Source organism: Anas platyrhynchos, chromosome 3, assembly GCF_047663525.1.
Source record: "Anas platyrhynchos isolate ZD024472 breed Pekin duck chromosome 3, IASCAAS_PekinDuck_T2T, whole genome shotgun sequence".
NCBI lineage: Eukaryota > Metazoa > Chordata > Aves > Anseriformes > Anatidae > Anas > Anas platyrhynchos.
In genome coordinates, this window is record NC_092589.1 from 29,206,221 (window position 1) to 29,228,349 (window position 22,129).

The 22,129-nt window shown below is 39.0% G+C and overlaps 2 protein-coding genes across 4 annotated transcripts in view; one reads left to right on the plus strand and one right to left on the minus strand.

The window, feature by feature from the left end:
• Positions 1-10,129, plus strand: part of FMN2 (formin 2) — a 181,234-nt gene extending 171,105 nt beyond the window's left edge. For all 3 annotated transcript variants that reach the window (XM_072035606.1, XM_072035605.1, XM_021275158.4), the window contains 2 exons: positions 6,790-6,871; positions 8,300-10,129. In XM_072035606.1, the coding sequence (XP_071891707.1) occupies positions 6,790-6,871; positions 8,300-8,326 (109 nt within the window). In that variant the 3' untranslated portion in view covers positions 8,327-10,129. The remainder of the gene's footprint in view (positions 1-6,789; positions 6,872-8,299) is intronic.
• Positions 10,130-13,145: 3,016 nt separating this feature from the next.
• Positions 13,146-22,129, minus strand: part of GREM2 (gremlin 2, DAN family BMP antagonist) — a 40,447-nt gene continuing 31,463 nt past the window's right edge. The window contains exon 2 of the mRNA XM_027453794.3: positions 13,146-16,468. Coding sequence (XP_027309595.1) covers positions 15,961-16,467 — 507 coding nt within the window. The 5' untranslated portion in view covers position 16,468 and the 3' untranslated portion in view covers positions 13,146-15,960. The remainder of the gene's footprint in view (positions 16,469-22,129) is intronic.

The following is a 22,129-nucleotide window of genomic DNA, read 5'->3' on the forward strand; positions in this document are numbered from 1 at the left end:
AACCATAAAATTAATGTCTCTGTGAGTTTATCATGGAAGTTTTTGCGAACAGCTCTACTATCTAAGGCATATAACATTCCAGCCTTCTCACTGTGCTTACATTTGTCATGTCATAGTACTTGCTAGTGAAGTGTAAGGCTACCAAGCCTAGATGGAGCCAGTAAGAAATGAATCTGTCTGCCACAGATACTTCAGACAACATTATTAATGTTTAGTGGCAGGAAAGTGGCTCCCCTTCTCAATGGATTGAATGATGACAGAAGTTCTCTAAGCCTTGATAAGATTGTGGCCAGGCTGGCTTTTGGTCTAGAAGGTAGATAAAGCTACTCCGTCTTTTGGGTTTGTAAGGAAGTCTGGTTCCTTTTTCCTGTATACAAGCCAAAGTGTGAATTGCATATTTGTCTCACAGAGTCTTTAAACTTAACCACAGTTTGTGTAAGTTTGTCTAACAATAAATACAAAGTATAAGGAGGTGAAAGTGTTGGAGAAGGGTGTTTTAGTTTTGGTGGAAAAAAGAAACTACTTTGTTAAGGGTAATGCTTGTTAGAGTCTCTGAATGTTTCTAAGTGGTTGCATTTGAGATATTAATTCTTGGGCTCTGTAGGTGTCTAGCTGTTCATTCTCTTGTTTGTTTTAAACTAATTGCTTACTACTATATGTTCCCTACCTGTTTTCTAATTGCTGGCCTTTCAGAAGGTTATCCTTTCTGAAATAATTAAAGCAATATTTTAGCTAAATTTAGTTAATATTCAAGGACGTATATTTGTTCAGATACAAGTTCTGAACATTCTTATTATGCATTCATGGAATCTGCCCTGGGCCTGATGTTGCATCCACTGCTGTTAATACCTCTGCTCTTCAGATTGCTACATAGAGTTAAACAACTCTCTGGTTGTCTAGACTGAAAAGATTATTTTAGTTTTGTTAAGACTGTCCTTTTTAAGGCAAAAACAAGAATCAGAGAATGGTTTGGGTTGGACGGGACCCTAAATGATCATCTAGTTCCAACCCCACCCTCACTGGACACCTTCCACTAGACCAAGTTGTTCAAAGCCCCATCCAACCCTGGCCTTGAGAAAACCTGGCCACAACTTCTCTAGGCAACCTGTTCCAGTGTCTCACAGCTCTCACAATAAGGAACATCTTCCTTACATCTAACCTAAATCTACCCTCTTTTGGTTTAATGTCATTGCTCCTTGTCCTGTCACTTCAATCCCTGATGAAGAGTCTTTATTCCAGCTTTCTTTTAGGCCCCCTTTAGGTACTTGGAAGGAAGCTATAAGGTCTCTCAGGAGCCTTCTCTTCTCCAGGCTGAAAAAGCTCCCTTAGCTTGTCTTCATAGGAGAGGAGCTCCAGCACAATGATCGTCCTCGTGGCCCTCCTCTGGACTCACTCTTACAGGTTGAAATCCTTCTTATGTTGGGGCCCCAAAGATGAATGCAGCACTCTAGGTGAGGTCTCATGAGGTCTGGGTAGAGGAGGAGAAGCATCTCCCTTGACCTGCTGACCATATTTCTTTTGATGTAGCCCACAACGCAATTGGCTTTCTGGGTGTGGGCGCACATCGCTGGCTCATTTTGAGCTTCTTATCGATGAACACCCTCAACTCCTTTTCATCAGGGCTGCCCTCAATCCATTCTCTGCCCAGCCTGTATTTGTGCTTGGGATTGCCCTGACACAGGTCTCGGCCTTGTTGAACCTCATGAGGTTCTCACAGGATCACCTCTCAAGCCCATCCAGGTCCCTCTGGATTCCCAACAAATGACTTGGGAAAAGAAACAAGTAAAAATTGATAAAGGTAATGCAGCTGATTCTATCTTGTCAAACTGATATGCTCGCTTTTAAGCCAAGATTGGCATGAGTTGGGACAGCTTGATAGCAAATGAGCTAAAGACAGTTTACTGAAATAAAGTCAGTTTGAGAAACAATTGAAAAGTATGAAGTGAGATGGTTTGTCAAGATATAATCAGTCTAGCAAAGCATCTTAGCATGCTGTAAGCTTGTGAGTAATTCCCATTACACCATGTTAACTGTGCCTCCTGGCTTCTTCAAGAGCACTTCATGTGCCAGTTCATAAAATCTTAGAATATCCTGTGTTGGAAGGGGCCCACAAGAATCATTGTGTCCAGCTACTCCTGGCTCCATACAGGACCACCCAAAAATCAAGCCATTTTTCTGAGAGCGTTGTCCAAACGCTGCTTGAACTCTGGCAGACTCATTGCTGTGACCACTTCCCTGGGGAGCCTGTTCCATTGCCTGACCACCCTCTCAGTAAAGAATGTTTTGCTAATATCCAACCTGAACCTCCCCTGACCCTGTTAGGCTCCCTTAGCACCTCCCTCTCTCACCCATTCTCAGATCATGCCTGGAGTTAATGTCCCACTTCTAACTGAATATTTGGTTGCACTTGAGAGCAATAGCTCTATATAAAGGGACCAAACAACCTCTATAACAGAATGCATTAGTTGCAAAGAACTTAAATAGTTTAAGTAGAAACAGATCTTCAAAACAATAAATCAATCTATACACATGCCTGCCTTTGCCTAAGGGTCATAATTCGCGGGCACTGGGGAACACCCACCTTCTTCAGACTCTTTTTTTCCACAGCCCCCCTCAGTGGCAGCCTATCTTTCCACGCAGACCCTGACAATTGAATCCCTGCTCCTTTCCTAGGAATGTCTTGTTAACTGTTTCATGCTCTGAGTGCTTTGTTCTCAACATTGGTAGAGCAGCAGTGTCACTTTGGCCTGGAGCCTGGAAGTATGTCATTGTCTGCATTTTTTTCCCTTTTTGTGGCTGTTGGGAGGAGCACAGATTGCTCTTGTGTTTTCTCAAAACATCCCCTTCCCTTTTCCCAACATTGAATTAGATTCCATGAACCTCTTCGTGAAGCTCTAGAGACTGACCATAGATGAATATTTAAGCCAGTCTTCCTGATATAACAGCTGGAGTTCACACAATTTTTGCACATCTTGGTCTTAGATTATTGCCTTGCATATCCACACCAAAGTCGGGGGAAGTAGTGTAGGAAAGGTCTGAGCAAGAGGAGGGTATGCAGGAATTTGCTACAGTAAAAATAGGACCTGAATTAATAATGAGTTGACAGAAGTAAGGTATTTTTGCCCACATCTTGTGAATTTGATAGTCAGAAAGATGAAGAATCATTCAGGAGCAGTGGAGAAAACCTAAGAAGTTGAGAAGGATTGCCAGTGGCAATTAAATGATATTTTTCAACTGAATTGAGACTATTGTCTTTATCTCTGGGAAAACCCTTTATCTGCTTTTCTAGACCTTGCAGTTTAAATGGTATTGATGTTCATGTCAAAAAATATCTGTTTGTTCTGGAAAGATCAAACTATTTTAATCTTAAATTTAATAAAATAATTATTAAGCTTAATGGTTGGTCTTTGGAAAATGTACTTGTGCACTGCAGAAATTGATACCAGCTCAGGTTTATGACTTAGTGTTGTGGAAGGCTAATGACTGCCTTTATCTCTATATTTCACCAATTTGCTGGCTTATATATATATATATATATATATATATACACACACACACACACACACACACACACACACACACACACACACACACACATACAGCTGTATATTTGTAATGTGCTCATAAACTAAGCCTCCTAATAATGAGACTTTGATGTGCTACCTTTTGCCTTTCTAATGATATCTCTTGCTGAAGAAGCAAGAAGTATAGGTTGTATTGGCTTCAGTGAGGCTCTATCCAACCACTTGAATCTTCTTGCAGGATTGGAGCCAGAAGACAGCAAGCTATCCCAAACCCACACAATGAGTCAGTGATATGGTTGGAACTGGAACTGAGTGGCTGCTAGCTCTCAGCTTTGTCTCAAGTGCTTTAGGGAATAATGCTTTTCGTCTTCTGCATTCCCATTGCTATGAATAAATAGGCTCAAACTCCAAGGAATTTTACAAAAGCTCCCAAAAAACTTGGGACCGCAGTTATACCAGCGTCTCTTACATAATCCTAGAAGAATGGCTAGTGCAAGCTTTAAGGTTGTCTTTTCATCAGTCTTGAAGCTGAGAGGCTGTTTTTTTTTTTTTTTTTTTTTTTTTTTTTTTTTTTTTTATGTGTAATTTAAGGGACAGAGAAATTAAGACCATCTTCCTCGCTGAGTGGCATTGTTATTAGCATTTTCTTGTTTCAAGCCAAGACAGCCTTTCTCCAAATAGCTGCTTCTCTAATAGAAACAGAATATATAAAGGTGTTACACTGGCAATGATGCTTAGCAAGACCTGCTTTTTAAAGAATAACCACTATCGTTGTATTAACACAGGTTCCATTCTATAATGAGGATTTTTTTTTTTGAGTAAATGTTAGACCTACAGGAAACCATGCCGTCTTATGACCTGGTATGTTAGGCAAGCAGTGCTCAATATATCCTTAAAGGGGGTTATTTAAACTGGGCAAAGACTGGAACTAAAGATTTCCTGACATTTCCTGAGAATAACATTTAGGTCTGTGCGAACTGGTTCAGTAAGTGCTTTTGTATATTACAAATGCTATCATTTGCATGTTGAGTATCCTGAATACCTGAATATATTAAATTGCTTCTATAAAACAGTCATCTTGATAACCTCAGTAGTACTAATACTGTCCCAAGGATTTGATACTAGTTTACCCCTAAGTAAGGTTTCATTTTCTTATGTAAATGTCTACCCGTGAAGGGAGCTAGTTATAGTCATATTTGAAAATGAGGAAATCATATCATAAATGAGCTATTTAATATCTGTAAGAGTGGCTTTTGATAGCTTGGAGTGGGTCTGACTTTTTGAAAATATCATTGGAAGATCAATATCACAAGTACTTTTCCTCCTTCGGATGTAAGTAGAAGTAAATCAGAAGAAAAAGTGGAATTTGGGGGGAAAAAGTATCTTTGAATTGTACTGCATTCTATATTATTCCCATAAACTTTTACTTAAAACTATCACCAAGTTTTGGCTGCCAATTTTACTGAATCTATTTAAATACATTTTAAAGGTGAATTACTTGGCTGTTTGACATTTTTGTTCTACAGTATGCTACAGCAATCTGTCTGATTTGCAGTCAGATAGAAAGTATTACAGCTTGAAAATAAGAGGTCTCAAAAGCTTCCCCACCTTCCCCCCACCTGTGCACGTAAAGGTCTTCCTACACTAATAAAATATACAGTCATCAAATGAAGAGAGCAGCTTGTTGGAAGTGTTGGAAAAGAACTGAAGTTTAAATTAATTTTTGAAAGTACAAATTTGAGACTTATGAAAAGAACGAGGTGTGTCTGGTGAAGCTGGATGTTGGAGAGATGAATGCAAAGGCAGTTTTTGTAATGTGCTTAGCAGACCCAGCTGGAGTCATATTTTCAGAAATCTGGCCCTTACCACACACACAAAAAATATTTAAAAATAATAGTAACATGAAGTCTGATTCTCTCATTGCCCTATGTAGCCTCAGTGAAATAGTAGACGTGAGTGCTCTGGAGATGAACTGCAAGGAACCAGCCAAGATATATCATTTCTTTAATATAATTTTACTGTTGTTTTTTTTTTCATTGTTGGATAATGATGAAAAAGCACAGTAAATGCCATCCAAAATCTATACTGTTGGCAAGAGCAAGCCAATATAGGATTTACATTTTTATTTTCAACTTTCTTATTTATAAGTAATAGTCTCATTTCTCATCAAAACAAAGTGTACATATCTCACACCGCTTTATGCCATCACATAAAAAGGGTATATATAAGTCTTTGAAGCTCAGAGAATTCGTAACATAAATCTGTATTATCAGTGTTTCAATAACCATGTGTATTTGGAAGATTGATCTCTAAAGCGAGCAAAAATGTTAGAGCAATGTTCTGCAGTGTGCCATTGAGCCCACCAGACTGATTCTGGCAGGCTCCCAGTCTGAATATAGCCTTCTGGCTTTTGGGGTTGCTTTTGGGGTTTGTTCCCTATCTGGATGACTGAAAGGACATTTATCTCATCACAATGTGATATTTCGTGGTATTTCACAAGGCCTGATTTGTTACCATTTACCAAGTCAGGAAATGCTAATAAGTGACACCCTCATATCTGGAACCTGCTCTTCTCTTTGCACCTAAGCAACCAAGTATATTCACCTCCAGCATTCATGTAAGCCTCACGGCTAACTTTCAGTTTCGGAAAGAGATGTGTGCAGTGTCGTGCACCATGTTGGTTGTAAACATCATGTTCTGTAAGAATGATTCTGGACATTTTCATTTCTAGGAGACTGAAAATTTAAGGTTAGAGGGTGAAGACTGGAATTGTAGGTTAAGCTGCTTTGCCATTTTTAATACCAATAAATCTGGGCTAAAGGGAAGTTAGCTTGGTGAGAATCTTCACCTAAACTGCAGTTGAAGTAGTGAGGTCAGGAGTGGTTGAAAAATGATTTCAAAATAGTCATGACACAAAAACTAGCTTTCATAGCATTGTTTGGCATGAATGCTCTGAAAGTTAGTCTTCATGTCTTCCAGTGTATTTTAAATCCTGCTAGACTTGAATCTTTAACTACAACAAAAGTTATTACTTTTGTAACTAGTATTGAATATGCCATTGATTACGCCTGACCTTGTAAGTGCTAGAGCCTGGTACTCTGACAACAGCCAGGGAGTGCAAGTGCTATATTGTGGAGCCTGCTAACAAAAATATGGAGAATAAGGTCCATTTGTATCTTCAGGCCTAAATTTTTAAGTTATATACAGCACTATTTTTGGAAATTGTTTTTGTCTAGTGGAATATTTATAATTTGTCTCATTTCAGAGTTAAAGAAGCAGAGGAAGTCTGTAGACAGAAAAAGGGGAAATCACTATACAATATAAGACCAAAACATGATTCCGGAATTGTAAGTAAAAACTGTAGCTATACTTATGTTCCCATCATTCATCCTACCTTTTTCTCATTGACTTTTATAAGTATGTTATTCTTGATATACTTTTTTTTTTTTTTTTTTTTTTTAAATGCTTCCATAAATGGTGTTAATTTGTTAGATTAACAAGTAGTTTAAATGCTGCCTGGTAATGTTACTCCACAAAAGTGAGCACAAGCAAGAGTAACATTATTGTTCTGTCCTGCCAATCTGTCTGCATCTCAGTCTTGATGTGGGATGCACCTGGACGGGAGAAAGGTAGTTACAGTCTTCAGGCTTATTCAGTCTGAAATTACTTGCTTCTAAACCTACAAAATGTAGGGAAAGTTCATGATAGTATGCATTTTTCAAGTTGGATCTCTGTGTCAAGTACTAGTGGCTTCTGTTCCACTTATCTGTATGTCTTTGGAACAGCAGCTCTAGGAAAAAATAATACTGTGCTCTGCCTGTTCTCCTGAAAACAGATAAATAAATTTAATGATAAATGAGTAATTTTTGTCAAATCAGTGAAAAATTTCCACTAGGATTGCCAAAACATTGGTGGGACCATGACTTCTTTTACAACAAATCAATTTTCCTATGGCACCTCACATTAAAATTGTATCTGTAGCAACTGGCCATCAATTATATTTGTAAAATCTTATAACAGATGATTTATTCATGTGTGCCCCCAAGCATTATTTAATTGTTTTGTGCTTTGTTGTCATGGTTATTTTACTGTGATATATCTGTGAGGTGAAGCAGGTTGTAATTTACTGTATTCCAACTAGCATAACCTGAGACATGAAGATATGATATGGCATTTGTTTCTTAATTTTAGAGGTTTGTTTCTTAATTTTAGAGGTTAGCTCCAAAAAATGGTGGTGTATTTAGGGAGTTTTGGCTGTGATTCATGGCACAGGAAATGTAAACAGGGTAACAACTTGGTTAGGAAGGATAAACTAGATTTTACTTTATCAATTTTATTTGAAACTGGATCAAGTTGATTTGGATTTCTCCGTCTCCCCTGCATCTTGCTGAATGTAAAGGCACTGACATATAGTTTCTAAAAATAACTACAGGCTTAATTATTCCTGTATCATTACCATTATTATAGTCACTGAAACTTGGACTTACAGATAGGCCTGAATATCAGGATCTTGGATTATATACCACTGCAGTCATTCACAGTTACTGAAAATTTGATAGAGTGAAAAGGGAAGTAAACAAAATATTTCACAAGCAGTGTTTAGCTACACTTTACATCAGTTCTAGTTTCAAAGGGATGTTATTTGTGAATTCAGCTCCAGAGTAGGTATAAATCTATGTTAGCCTATGTGTTTGTGTGCTTTACATATTTGTGTGATATTTTTATGTATATTCAATTTCTGCTTTTTTTTTTTGTTGTTATTTATTATTTTTCAGAAAGCCAAGATAAGTATGAAAATCTGAGAGAAGAAAAGCAAAAGCCATTGTTACCTGGTTACCAAAACTCAACATGTCTGTGGGTGGGAGGTGAAGGGGAAGGAAACTACACCATCCCAATCATTTGCTTTCTTGACCTTTTTGAATTTGCTTTCTGTTCTCTAGAGTTTTCCACCAATTGATGTGTTAATATACATTCATGAATGAGTGTAATCACTTTAATGGAGTGCCCAGCAATAGACTAGGTATGGACTTGAAACACCTTCCTTGTACTCTGTATCTCCTTTTCCACTCAAAAATGATATTTTGTTAAGTGTATGGTATATTACGAATAGGCCAAGTCAGCATGCATAAAAAGCAGCATCTGCATCAGTTCTGAACATGCTGGAAATTTCATTAAGTTTAACTTCATAAGAATGCTACTTGATAAAGTAAAACATTTCCATTCCTACTGGCAACATCTGTCTATCACAAATACTTCATGGCACTGCACTTAGATTAGGGAAAGAAATGTTACTCCTAGTGAATTGTTTGTATCTGTTTCATGTTGGCATTTTGTTGGCATTTGTAGTTTGTATTTTGAATCGTTAAGTGCTGTTTATACAGTATAATCAATGCTTTCCCAACTCGTTTGGTTGCCCTCCATGACTAAATATTTGTGGAACAAGATGTTTACTATAACTATCTTTAAAATCGATAAGGCAGCATACTTTTACTTCATCTTTTGCCAGATAGTGAATGTCAGGTGGTAATGGGGAGGTCAGAAATCCAGCATTTAAAAAAAATAAAAATGAAAGGCAGGAAAATACAGAAAAGCACAGAAGTACTATGGAGAGTATGAGATTAGGCTATTATAGTTTGTTAACGTTATAAATTAGCTAATACTTTTACATGAAATTTAGAAGGTGTAGTATAGTTTTAACTGCTGATCAGTTATGTCAGGCAGGCTTTCAGTCACATGTACATGAATTCCTTTTGGAATTAGCTTTACAATTAATTTAAAACTCCTTTAGAGAACCATTAAAAGATGCACATGGAGACTGACATTTATGGAAAACAGTAGCCAATTCTAGTGACAGACTTAGACTACCAACTAATTTACATCAATTTCACACTTAATGTAATTGCAGACTTTTCCTCCAGGCTTTCAGCCTCCCTGCCTAGGAGGTCAATGATTGAAATCTATGACTTAGGGCTTCCATTTTAGACCACGTGCTTAATTCCTAATTTCAATCCAGAATTTACTATTCAACCAATAACAACCCATTCCTCTGGTCTTAAATAAATAGCCCCAAACCAATCAGCCTGATTGATAACGTTTTGCTTTCATGGCTGGCTTTTCCTAAAAGTAACCAGTGTGTGCAACTGAACGAGATGCACATGCTCACAGCCTTGGAGCCTGAAAGATGCTGGGGTAAAGCAAATGAGGTCTAACCTGCTGGGGTGTGTTGTTCCCTGTCTAATCTAGCACATTGAGACATTCCTAATGTTCCAGAGGCTATAATATTTTATACAAAGTGTCATAAAAGAAAGTGTGAAATTTGACCTCAGGAATCTGTTATTCTTCACATATACCAAGCACTAGAAATGATGTTTTTTTCACTATGTGAAAAGCAAGTCTCCTGTTGCTGACGAACCTATTTGAAATTCTGTTGTTGTAATAATTTCTGGCAGGGATATAAATTACCAAGAACAGAGTTCTAAAACTTTGTGTTGATGGGAGTAACATTACTATTTGGGGAAGTGAAAAGAAGATATTATTTGTTGTTACAACTAACTTATGGAAAAAAAATCTTTAAAAAATAAAGCTATTTTAATGGCACCGATTCAAATCCATGTTTGTATTTATGTAAACAGTAGTCTTTTCCTCTTAACTTTGCTCCTAAGTGCAAGGATACAGTAGCATGTTTTCATTTGTAGCTTTCCTGTTTCCTTCAGTACCTACAGTATGTATATTACTATACTAAATGAAATAATAGATCATCTAACAAAGATCACTATGTGCAATACTGTATTTAGTGTTTCTATTTCAATTTTTTTAGAATGTTAATTTATATGAAAATAAAATGAATAATAACAAAATAGTTGCCTTCTCTCTTCAATCTCAGGCTGTGCTGTAGTTTGCTTGCAACCATTCACTCCCAAAGCACCATTTCTCGTCAAGGAAAAACCTTTGCGAAGGGATCAGTAGAAACTTTCCTCTTTCCTTGCCACTTGGAAGCACAGTGACAATAATTTCAGGTTATGTAGACATACGACTTCTTCCCTGGGTGGTGATAGTGAGGACTTTCAGAGCCCTTTGCCCAATCAGACTGTATTACTCACTTCTCTGGCTTGTGCATACCTTCCAGTGCTGCATTAGGCTTAGGTGGTTCAAATCCATCTCTTTGCAGCTGTGGAGCTGATTTGATACACAATAGAAGCCTGACTGCATTCTTACTACAAAGGCACGTTTACCTGTTCCTATTAACACTGCCAACAGGCTCATGAAATTCCTATCAGGACAAAAACATGCTTTCAAAAGCATTATCTGTATATTATATCTTTTATATACATATTAATGAAAATATGTATGGTTTTTTTACATCATTAAAGACGTTGTATATGTCCAACAACCTTGTAGTACTGTTACATACATATTAACATACATACATGCTACCCTCTTCACAGGATCTGTAACACAAATGCTAAAAGTTGTTTGCAATTCTGTCAAAGGTTGACTGCAGCTGGCAGTACCATGCTCTGATCTAAAGAAACAAGCTACTATGTAGATTTTCCTCTTTCATTGTGCTCTGGCTCAACCTGTTTGGGCACGTCTCTTGAAAACAGGTTGGAAACAGTTATTTTAACTTCTATACAGAGTAAAGTAGCCCATTATGTGCAGCATCATGGCTGACCTACAGCACTCCCAGAGTGGAATCCCAGCCTAACTCTCACCATTGCTATTTTGTTCAGTGACACACAGCTTTTTACAGAATTCTGGCCTAATATATATATATATATTTATTTTTTTTTTTTTGGCTGTTTGTTTTTTTAAGAGGTGGAACAGCCCCTTAGGTCCCTTCACCCCCTGTTTATTGCAACATCAAACATTCCACATGTTCTGAACCTTTGTTGATTGTGAACCCCATATATCTCAGAGTTACTTAAATTGCAGCAGCTAAATAAGGACTTTCATACCTGAGCAGTGGATGTAACTTACTGAGTATGAGAATAAAAGTCTGGCTTTTATGAGGAACTATGAAGATTTGTGGTGTTTTGCTTTGCAAATTAAAGTCTTTCAGAAGCATGGTACTTTGTCATATGTGTTATGACGCAGTAGTGGTTAGCTTTTTTGTAGCAACTTTCATCATCCCAAAGCACTTCCAAAAGTCAGTTAAGTATTAACCAACAGTGGCATTGGGAATGCAATTAGTAATATCTTCCATATGTTGTCATTTCTTCTTGCCTGATTTCTCAGTGATGAGCGTAAGAAGTTGGAAACAGTTATTAATTTAATTTAGAGAACATGTAGCAAGTCTTTTCATTGTCATTATTTTCTTGCATGCTCTAGGTTAATAAGGAGAACTGAGTTAATGTCAAGTCCTTTATATCAGTTAAGTTATGCCAAATTTGAACCGCTGTAGACACAATAAGTGAAACTGAGAGCTGATTTTTTTCTGAAGATAATATGAACTGGTCAACAAACGAAGAAGACAAAAAAGAATGTCCAACGTCATTCAGATCTACTGCCCATCAATCAAATGAGACCTATGTTATGGAACAGGTTTTCCAGGTTATTCTCTTGCTTATGGCAGACCCATCTGTATCTGATAAACATTAATCCAACCTACTTGTAAAGGATTCTAATTGTAAGTCCATTGTCTCAGAAGCATGGTGTCTCTCTGAAGATAAAGAACGATAAACTTTCTGTTGGGTCAAAACTATTTTCTTATTTATTCTCAGCTGTAGCTCAAATTTAAGCTCTTAGAAACTGGGAGTCTTCATTTGTCACTCATCACAGACTGGTGCCCTGCCAAGTCAGCAGTTCCACGGTGGTACAGCTAACACCAGTCACGTTTAAGAAATACAGGATCTATCTGACCTACTGCCTCTTCCATCGACGCTGGGAATTTTGCCTTGGTCTTGGACTGCTTCCACAACAGGGACTTTATTGGATTACTGCGTAAACCTCTCGTACGCTTTGGTAGTCAGGCAGCTAGAGGCAGGGAGAGCCAAGCTGGAATCTAGGTTGTAATGCAAACAGATACAAGTTCAGGTGGGTGCTGGGCAATGAAGCTACTGGAAAAGCATGACAGTGGCTAAGAGATGGGCAGAAGCGAATGGGGTGTTGGAGAAGATGGCTGCCTGAGCTGCTTTTGAGCCAAGTGACGGAGTCATTTGCAGGTTCTTAGTAGAGGGCCCTGACCACACTTACTTAGGTAGTGAAAGCACAGCATAACAGTAAAACCAAATTGCTTATAAACCAAACAAGCAAAACTCACAAATTCACAAATTAAATTGCTGAACTATGAGAGGCTTTGGTCAAGACATTGGGGAAAGGGAAGACAGGAAAGGGAAGACAGCAAAGGGTTTCTGCAATGTCAGTTATTCTGCCATACAGGAGACAGCCCTCCCTTCCTAGTTGTAGTCTAGGTGCTTCTTTCAAGGTCCACGACAGGCATCTCTTCTGGCCAAATGATGGCTCACTCATGTTTTCCTTTAAGATTATTTTGTTACTCCCTTTTCCCTGGGTTAGAAGCAAGCAAACAAACAAGCAAATAACACACACTACCCTATACTTTGAGATTCATAGTGTACTCCTTCAAGAGTTGATAGCAAGAGTTCAAACTCATTTAAATCTTAATTGTTGTTTTTTTTGTTTTTTTTTTTTTTTTTTTTTTTTTCTCTATGGGGTAAGTTGGTGCCTATTACATAAGGATCTACCTGCATTTTAAGTAAAATCACTTAGGTTGAGATAATAGTTACTTCTCTTTCCACAAATGATGTCAGCAGTTCAGTTCAGTGAGCTTTGGTTGCGCTCTTGTCAGTTAACCAAAAAAAGGCCAGAATTTGTACATGAATAAATGACTCCAGAATCTGCTATTAGTTCAACCTGTTTTCCTCTCTTCACTTGCAGGTACCTTTGCAGTGGAGCAGTGGTGTAGGGGAAAAGGGGAGAAGTAGCTAGGCTTTCCCAAGCTCTTAGGACAATCCATTTACCTGCATCTAGTAAGGTCAAAAGGAAGCTGAAAAATATACTGATAAGAGAGTGGCTGGACACAAGGTGTTGAAGCAAAGCCTGTACACCTGGATGCCATATAACCCTATAGTAGCTTTATTATTCAATCTATAATTTAATAGTAGACCTATAAAATAATTACATTATACTTAAAGCATTTCTTCATTTTTGTTTTCATTTATAAAACAAGAATTAAATACAGTTTTAACCATCACAAGCTCAACTCAATTTTTACATAAACAATAGCTCCTAGATGGAGCTTTAAGCTGCAGCATATTCATATTGCAATCTGGGGAAAAAAAAAAACAAAAAAAAAACAGGCAGGGCATAGCTTAAAGATAAAGATTCTTGCACATTTTTCCTAACTGAAGTCACTAGGGTGTTTTTCTCTCTCCAGTCCAAAATGCCTGACTTTCAGTTCATTTCTTTCAAGTGGAGACTGAGATCCCTGGAGTCGTAATAGATTACAGCTATTGCCACCTTTTCCCACACCCACATTGATACTATCAAGCCTAGAATGAACACTTCCCGTTTGGTGGCTGGTATGACTCTGGCAGCATCGTACTGACAGCCTCTAAATCAATCCAGTGTGAAGGGTCTCCCTGTGTACTTCTGAACGATCAGCAGAAAACCTATGGCTGTTCACCTAATAGGGCTACATACCTGACTAACCTCATCCTGCCCGTGCCAATCTCCATAAACCGCTTGGTGAGCTCTTGTGGAGCTCAGTCCCAAAAGCCTCTTAGAGCAGCCTGTCTCACATAATGTGGCACTGAACTCTTTGGCTGGCCAGAGGCCTAAATACGTTAACCCCTTGAAGTGGCTACATGTAAAGAGGCTGGCAGGAAAGAGTTCCCACAGCAAGCTGGTTTCAGTAGATGCAGATGCTGAACCCTAATTCATGCATCAGGGAGAAAACTTGTCATTTTTAATTTGTAAGCTTCAGACGATTGAGCATGCATAGGCTTTGGTTTGGGGAAAGGGGCTGGTTTGTTTTTAGACATCTTAGGATTTTAATGCAGCTGGTACTAATACAGATCAGAACTGGAACAAACAGGATATACAGGACATGCTAAACTCCACCAACTGAATAACAACATAGTATGATCAAAACGAACTGCAAGTGTTCACCAACACTTGATTATGTAGAACTCAAAAGCACAGTGGACCACCAGAGCTGTAATGATTACTGCTGACTCTCCCCCTGTTCATACAGCTGTGACCCATTCCCACAGCACTGACTGATGGGTCTGTCCTTCAACTCTAACATGTTAGCATGGTTTCCAGTCATGGGAGAGATGCCACCCCCAACACCTGATGACACTAATGCATAAGGCAGCTTTTGTATTCGGACCAGCAATGACCGAATTTCGTTCTTTGTGCAACAGTGCTTTTATACCTTAAGTGAAATACTGTTAGTGTTCTCAGCTCTTCTTCCACTACCCATCCACCTTCCCCAGTCTGAGCAGGCATAAATATAAGATAATAAATGGATGTTGTCCTTTTGAAGTAAGAAACACACACATATATAACACACAAAACCTACTAAAAGCCTAGTTAAAACGTTCATTTTAAGCCAGGCAGCTGACCTAGCAACCAAGTCTCTTACTCAACACATTTTAATCTCTGGCATATTCTGCCACAAGAAAAATATACATGGCTAGGTCTATAATACTTTAAACAGCTGTTTACTATAGCTAGGTTACAAAACAAACACTGCTGCAGAGTCCACGTGTTCAGTGTATTCCAGCCACAGCAGCATAAGAATCCATCTTCAATCTGCTGATGTGATCATGGTGGCTGACCTGACGCTTCACCCTCTCCCTTTCAGTTCTCATCTGCAGTTCAGACTACAAGCCCCGAACAGTTTGTCATTGCACAATTAAAGCTGTCTTAAGAAGCTGAGCCTCATCAGAGGGTCTCACTTCCTTTCTGCGTGTTACCCCTTGCTACTCTTCTTGTCTGCATCATCTGGTTCCAGGCTGCACCACAGCACGTCAGAGTGAGTGCAGCAAGCTCTGAACCAACACATCAGGAAGGTGTTCTCTTCTTATGTAAGGGACTGGAGTGTAGGGCAGGGGGCTTTACTCCACACAGTGGAAACATTAATGCTGGATTCATCCAACTGGTCACTTAGATGATCAATCCCAACTTCTGGGAGCCTGCTCCACTCCGGAAGATTCAACCGCCAGATGATACTGGACATACGCTGAAACTTTATGGTGAAGTGCATAACACAGCCCATTAAAAAGCTTTATTCCAGTAGGCAAGTGACAAGGAGCCTTTCCTTGTTGGAGAGATGCCTTCTGAAAGAAATAAAAAAAAAAAAAAAAAAAAAAAAAAAAAAAAAAAACAAGAAGAGACAGTCTGCCCAACAGGAGAGGAGAGGCAGCAGTAAGTCTGGTGGAGACAACACCAATTAGTAGCTACACATCTGCTCTCACAGTTTGCCCGAGTTGTTCAAATTCACAGACATGCAGCGGCACTGCTTCACCTTCTGAATTTTCTTGAGTCGGAATGGTGGGTCCAGCTCAGGACACTCCAGCTGCACTGTTGAAGAGGTGACCTTATGTGGCTTGCAGAAAGCACAGGACTGAAAGGACTCCTCCTCCTTTTTCACATGCCGTGGTATGTAGAAGGAGTTGCACTGCCCATAGCAGAAGCGGTTGATGATGGTACGGCTTATGCAGCCCTCCTCGCTGACAGTCTGCCTCAGGGGCTGTGTTTTGCACCAGTCGCTCTTGAGGTACTTCCTTTCGGTGACCACAAGGGCCTCCTGGCTGGAGGCCAGCACCTCCTTGTTCAGCTGCTGCCTCCTCTCTGAATTGTTGCTGCTGCTGTCTTTGTACGGGGATGGGATGGCTCCTGCAGGGCGGTTTTTCCTGGTTTCTGTTAGTCTAACCAGCGCTGCCATCAGGAGGACCGACAAGGCAAATTTCCAAATCATCCTGCAACGGCAATACAAGTAGCTGTTAGAAGAGACACAGTTTCAAACCACAAGATTGTAATGGAGTTTTAACTTTACACATGCTGTTAGAAAAAAAATGAGACCTTACAGTCTTTTCAATCTCACCACTTTTCCTAAGAGATTAGGGGTCTATATTCTAGGGTGAATATCTATCATGAAGAGGCCAGGCCCTGTTGAAAAATCACAGCTTCCAGCTACTCCCTTTCCCTCATAGGGAAGCTTCTGCTTTCATCACTGAACCAGTGACTTTACAGAAGCTTCAGCTAGAAAGGTTTCCTCCTTTTCTGTGAAATCCTAGGCCAAACAGCTGGGCAAATTTCTGGCTAGTGAAGGCTCAGGAGACTCCTGCCAATACTGTGACAGCTCATTTGTGAATGGCTGTGGAGAGGAGAAAGGAATACCAGGTTACATGAGGTGAACTCCTGTCTGCTTGTTCAGCCCTGGAGTCCCTATCTAGACAAGTTCCATGCCGAAGGAGGGAGAGGTGTCCAAAAGCATATTTTTGTTATTTCAAATTGCTTCTGAAATGTTTTGGGGCTTAAGGCTCTTACAGCCTTCATTTGCTGTCTTTGTGGGAGGCCAAAAACTTGATGGATTTGCTATTGCAACAGGAGGAAATGCTTAAACACAACTTTGAGGACTTCATTACTGCAAGGCCTCCTAGGCAAATAGCTTAAGAAGGTTTGTAAACAGGGGAGAATTCAATATTTACTTTAGATGTTAAGGAATAGGTTAGAGAATAAGCCAGTTGTTAACTTAAAATAATAAGCCAGTTGGCAAAAATACTTTTCCTATGGTTGTCTATTAGAATTTCTTGTTCTGCAGAGCATCTCTTAGCAGCTCCTGGATTTTCATCAACAACTTGTCCAATTCAGTTTAGTAGTGTGTTTAAATGTGCTTCCATGACATCAGAGTAGAAGTACTAAATTTCCTCATGCTCACCAATGAGCATTTCCAGTGCTCACCAATGAACTGTCACAGCTCATTTCTACAGTTTATTTAATTTTGTTCTCTCAGGGAAGGGAGAGAAGAGTATTTCTAGGGGGCCAAAATGAGTGCAGCTCAGAAGCTTCCAGTTCAGAGGTAAGGACATTTCAAGTCTTTCTAAAAGACCTTTGCTCTTAATGGACTGTATTTTTGTAATAGTGTATAGATGAAAGAGTCATCTGTCTCTTCCCAGTAAAGCTTAAAATCCTTCCAAGTAATGCTTTTTTTTTTTTTTTCCTTCAGTGTGATGCCAAGACACTCCAATAAACATAGATATGTCTAACACAGTAGACACTTGAGATGTTATATCCTAACATAAAAACATGCTATTTTCCTAACAAAGAAAGACACCAACAGATCAAAAATGGGTTTACGGTTGTCCTGGCTGTGTGGTGTTTAGCTGCCGGCTGGATTAAACCACAATAATGATGAAGACCTAAGAGAAGACTGACACAGCAATAATAAATACTTCTCACCCTTCAAAGCAGACTTAACATGTATTTAACCTCTAGAGAGATAAAGATAAGGAACTACTATAGCAGAGTAGGTAAGACAACATCTTTCAGGTAATCTAAGTTTACAAGATCTCAATGTCAGTTTTTGACTAAAATTTAAGGGGAGAAGTTGGAAGTGCTAAAGGAAATTAAAGTGCTAATCCTACTGCTGAGAGTGGAGAATGCTCTGATGCAGATCTAAAATTTCGCCAGATTGCATGCTTGAAACAGAATCACCTTTCAATAGAGACAAGTGTTTCTAAAACTCCCAAAATCTCATTCATCTATAAGTATGCCAGGTGCCTCCATGGTAGTCATGGGCACTTTAAATAAGTGGCCTATTTTTGCACTGCTTAGAATTCAGCACACAAGGTCCAGAAGGTTTGTCCAGATTCTTTAAATGAATCAAGACCAGACTTGGCTTTGTTCACAGGTATTGTCGCCAAGACCATTGGATGTCAACCCCCACAGCCAGGCCAAAATCTAATCAGGTAATTAGTTTCAGTTGAATATAGTGTTCCACGCTTCCTCTGAAATTGTTCTCGTGTTATTCTGTACTGATGGCTGCTTTTCAGTAGTAGATAAAAAAACTGATGCCCATTGCTTTATGTTTTATGTAGAAAGGGGAGGGGAAAAAAAAAACAGGAATTACGAGACTACATCTTCAAGAAAAAGACAGAAGAGAGCTCTCCACAAGATGTCTTATGCCAGCACTGCGCTGCCATACTCTTCTACTTTTCTTTTTAAAAGCAAGAACACAAAGAAGTAATTATACTAACTCTACTGTCCTTCAGCAGGGATATCACCTCTCCAGTTTCATTTCTCTTATTCTGATGGGGAAAAGTATAGGTCTAGAGACACATCAAAAGGAGAGACACTTTCCCCAACTCCTTTCTTTGTGAAACCCTGTCTTCCCACAACCACCCTTTATCATCACAAAATGGAAGTTAAAACAACTTCCCTTTCATGTCAAGGATTCCTGTACAGGAATTTTGTAAAGCTGACAGAGACCAAAAAATGTCTATAATGTAGAGAAACGTTATAATATCTTTGTAATTTCTGAAACAGTTTTATGTGGGCATGGAAAGCCATCCAACAGAATAAGTAAGATTTATTCAGTAAGTCTATGTTTACAACTCATAAAGCATTATTAATCAAAGCCACTATTGTATGGTTATAAATCAAACACTGCAGTGCATGTTAGCAAGTACTTCTTCAGACAGGTAGGAATGCAACACCTATTTCTGTCACTGATCCCACTCAAGCCTGAACCCTCAAATATGTAAAGGGAGTGTATTACTCTATTTTACTCTAACAAGTCAAATGTGTATCATGTCAGAACATGGAATTTCTAATCACAGGGTTGCCCCTGACTAGCTGGTAAGTCACGCCTTCCTAAACCCTGGCACACAAGCCCCCTATTCAAGCCAGTAAGGGTGCAAACAAGGTCACCTGATGCCAGCAATATGCTGTGGACTACATGTGTTTTAGGTAATTACATGCAAAGAGAAGAGAAACTTTGCTGTTCTCATAAAAACAGATCATTGTGGTAAACTACAATGCAAAGCAACATGGTGAATGCTGCCTGTCTACACACAGAGCAGAATGAGAAGAAGCAAAATATAAGTGAGAAGTCTCCAGCTTCTGGCAAGAACAGAGCAGTTCTGTCCTGTTACAATATCAAAGAATTACCTGGCATGCGGTCTCAAGTGTTGAAAACTGCTAATACTTGTGCAAATGACAGCATGAGTCTATGAATCCCACTGCACTGAGGGGCTCCCCATGTCAGGGATGATGGAAGCTCCTATGTGACAGTTTTCAGCTTCTTTAGGAGTTTGTGCCAGCTGCTGCAACTCCCCAACCGAACCCATATTTTGAATGTGTGAACTGATGCAGAAAATAACCTTACACTAGACACAAAACAGGGCCTGGCTGCCTTTGCTTTTCACAGGTTAAGTTTTTACCTCTTTTAGATACAGAAATCAGCTTCAAGTATGTGTTCATAAGCTCATGAAACATGTCATGCTGGAGCTGTGCTATCACGTACCCAGGAGCGTAAAAAGACTGGCCAAGGAAACAGGAACGCCAAGATCCAGCTCCGTAATCCAGAGAGGTCAGGTCACTCAGATAGGAGGGGAAGACCTAGGATTGCTGCGTCTGCCCTTAGCTTTATTTCTTGTTTGTATCCAATTACTGTGTAACATAAAATATCTACCAAGTCAGGCTCTCTCATGCATACCGACCTTCTGGCCCTATAACTCATGCATTCTTGAAAGCAATCCAGCTCTGTAGCAGGACAGGCAGTAGTGTAACCCCAAAAATAGCCTATAGTTTTGTGGTTAGGGCACTTCTCTGGGAGCTGGAGCAATGGCTTTGACCTCAGAATTCAAGTGCATCATTTTGGAGAGGTCTACCAACACAACTGGGAGCTATCATCCAAAAGACAGGAAAGTAGGTAATGACAGTGCCCATCTGTACCAAGTGACTGCTCTGGTGCTTCCTCTAGTTTTCAAGCACGTGACTTCACTTTCTGAGCTCAGGATGCAGTTTCTGACTATTTCTGAATTCCGATTTCTTAGAACAGCCTGCTTCAGGATTGATCTTCAGGTGGAGAGGAAGAGAGAGGTACATAACTAGAAGATTGCTGTGGTATCTTACATTAACTGCTCAGGAAAACTGCAACTGTGAGACCTATTTGCTTGTTTCAGAATGTAACACATACTTTTGCCTTTATCAGCATGCCTGGAAGCATTGTGCTCTCTGATAAAACTGTAAATACATATGTGGAAGAAGATTTAGTGCTATAAACTTATTCTACAGTCATCAAAAGCACTGTATGAAATAATGGGAAGAATAACAGAAATACAAATACAAAAACAAACAAACAAAAAAAAATCAGATATGCTTCATTTTTTGAAAACTTTGAACTTCATTCATAGCAGAAGAGTTTCCCTTGGAAAATGGTTATTTCTCTTCAACTAGCAGCAAAAGGTAGGCAATATAGCCTAGATTAAATCAGTTCTGTGGCATGATATATACCCAGTCATGTTTGATCCCCTGCATCATTCTTTTCCATCCTGCAAACTTCAGAAATACAAGATCTTTTCTTTGGGACTGGCTAGTCAGTTAATTCTGGGAAACTGTTACCAAAACTTTTTTGACTTCCCACTTACTTTCTTATTAGACCTAGTCAAAAAAATAAAATAAAATACAAAACAGCCATATGTATATTAATATAAGAACATGGTGTGCATGGTCAGTACTCAGCATTTAAGATGGGACACAAGAAGTGTTCCTTGAAGACAAGCCAGGCAGTAACTTTTCAAAGAACTGTGACTTGGCTTTAACGATATATGTGGGAAGCCAGGAAATATCATATTCTCTATCAAGAAGCCAAAAATGCTATTTATTTAATTTATTAATGGTCAAGCATGATTCTAATGGTAAATTGCTCAAACAAAAACTACACCAATCAAGCATTTTTGTGCAAGGGAGGCATTTGGTGCTAGCTTTTTCTTTTTGAGTATCCTTTGGAAACTGTTGATCCTGTGTCTCTAAAAACAACAGCAATAATGGAACACTGTATTATATCGTTCTTTTTGCAGAAGCATGGACCTCTTAATGAATTATTCCACCATTAATAGATTCTCATGATTAAATTGGTAAGACTGAGGCCAACCACAACAAAAGAACACGTAGGAGGCAGGGGAAAATAAATAAATAAATAAATAAAAACCTCAGAAAACCCAGTACTGCATATGTTATTCAGATAGTCAGATAAAAAACAAACAAACAAACAAACAAACTTCATTTTAGCAATAAAGATCTACCATGTACTAGGAATACTTTTAAAGCATCACTTTAAACACCACGGCACGCAATACCAAAGGGGATGACTGTTTAAAAAACAATAATTAATGCCATTACAGGCAGAAGTTTTTCCATTCTTGCCCTCTAAGAACCTTTTACAGTGATCTGGGAGAAAGCAGTTTTATTGCGTCACAACCCTAGCAGTACGGGTAGAAAAAGAAAACTTTTTTCTTTTTTTTTTCCAGATATCATGTACTTCTTGCATGCTCACTACCTGGCTTGGATGGAGAATCTTTTTCCTCTCCATCCTTCTGTCTTCCTCCCACCAACACCTCTCCTTCAGTGAGGCC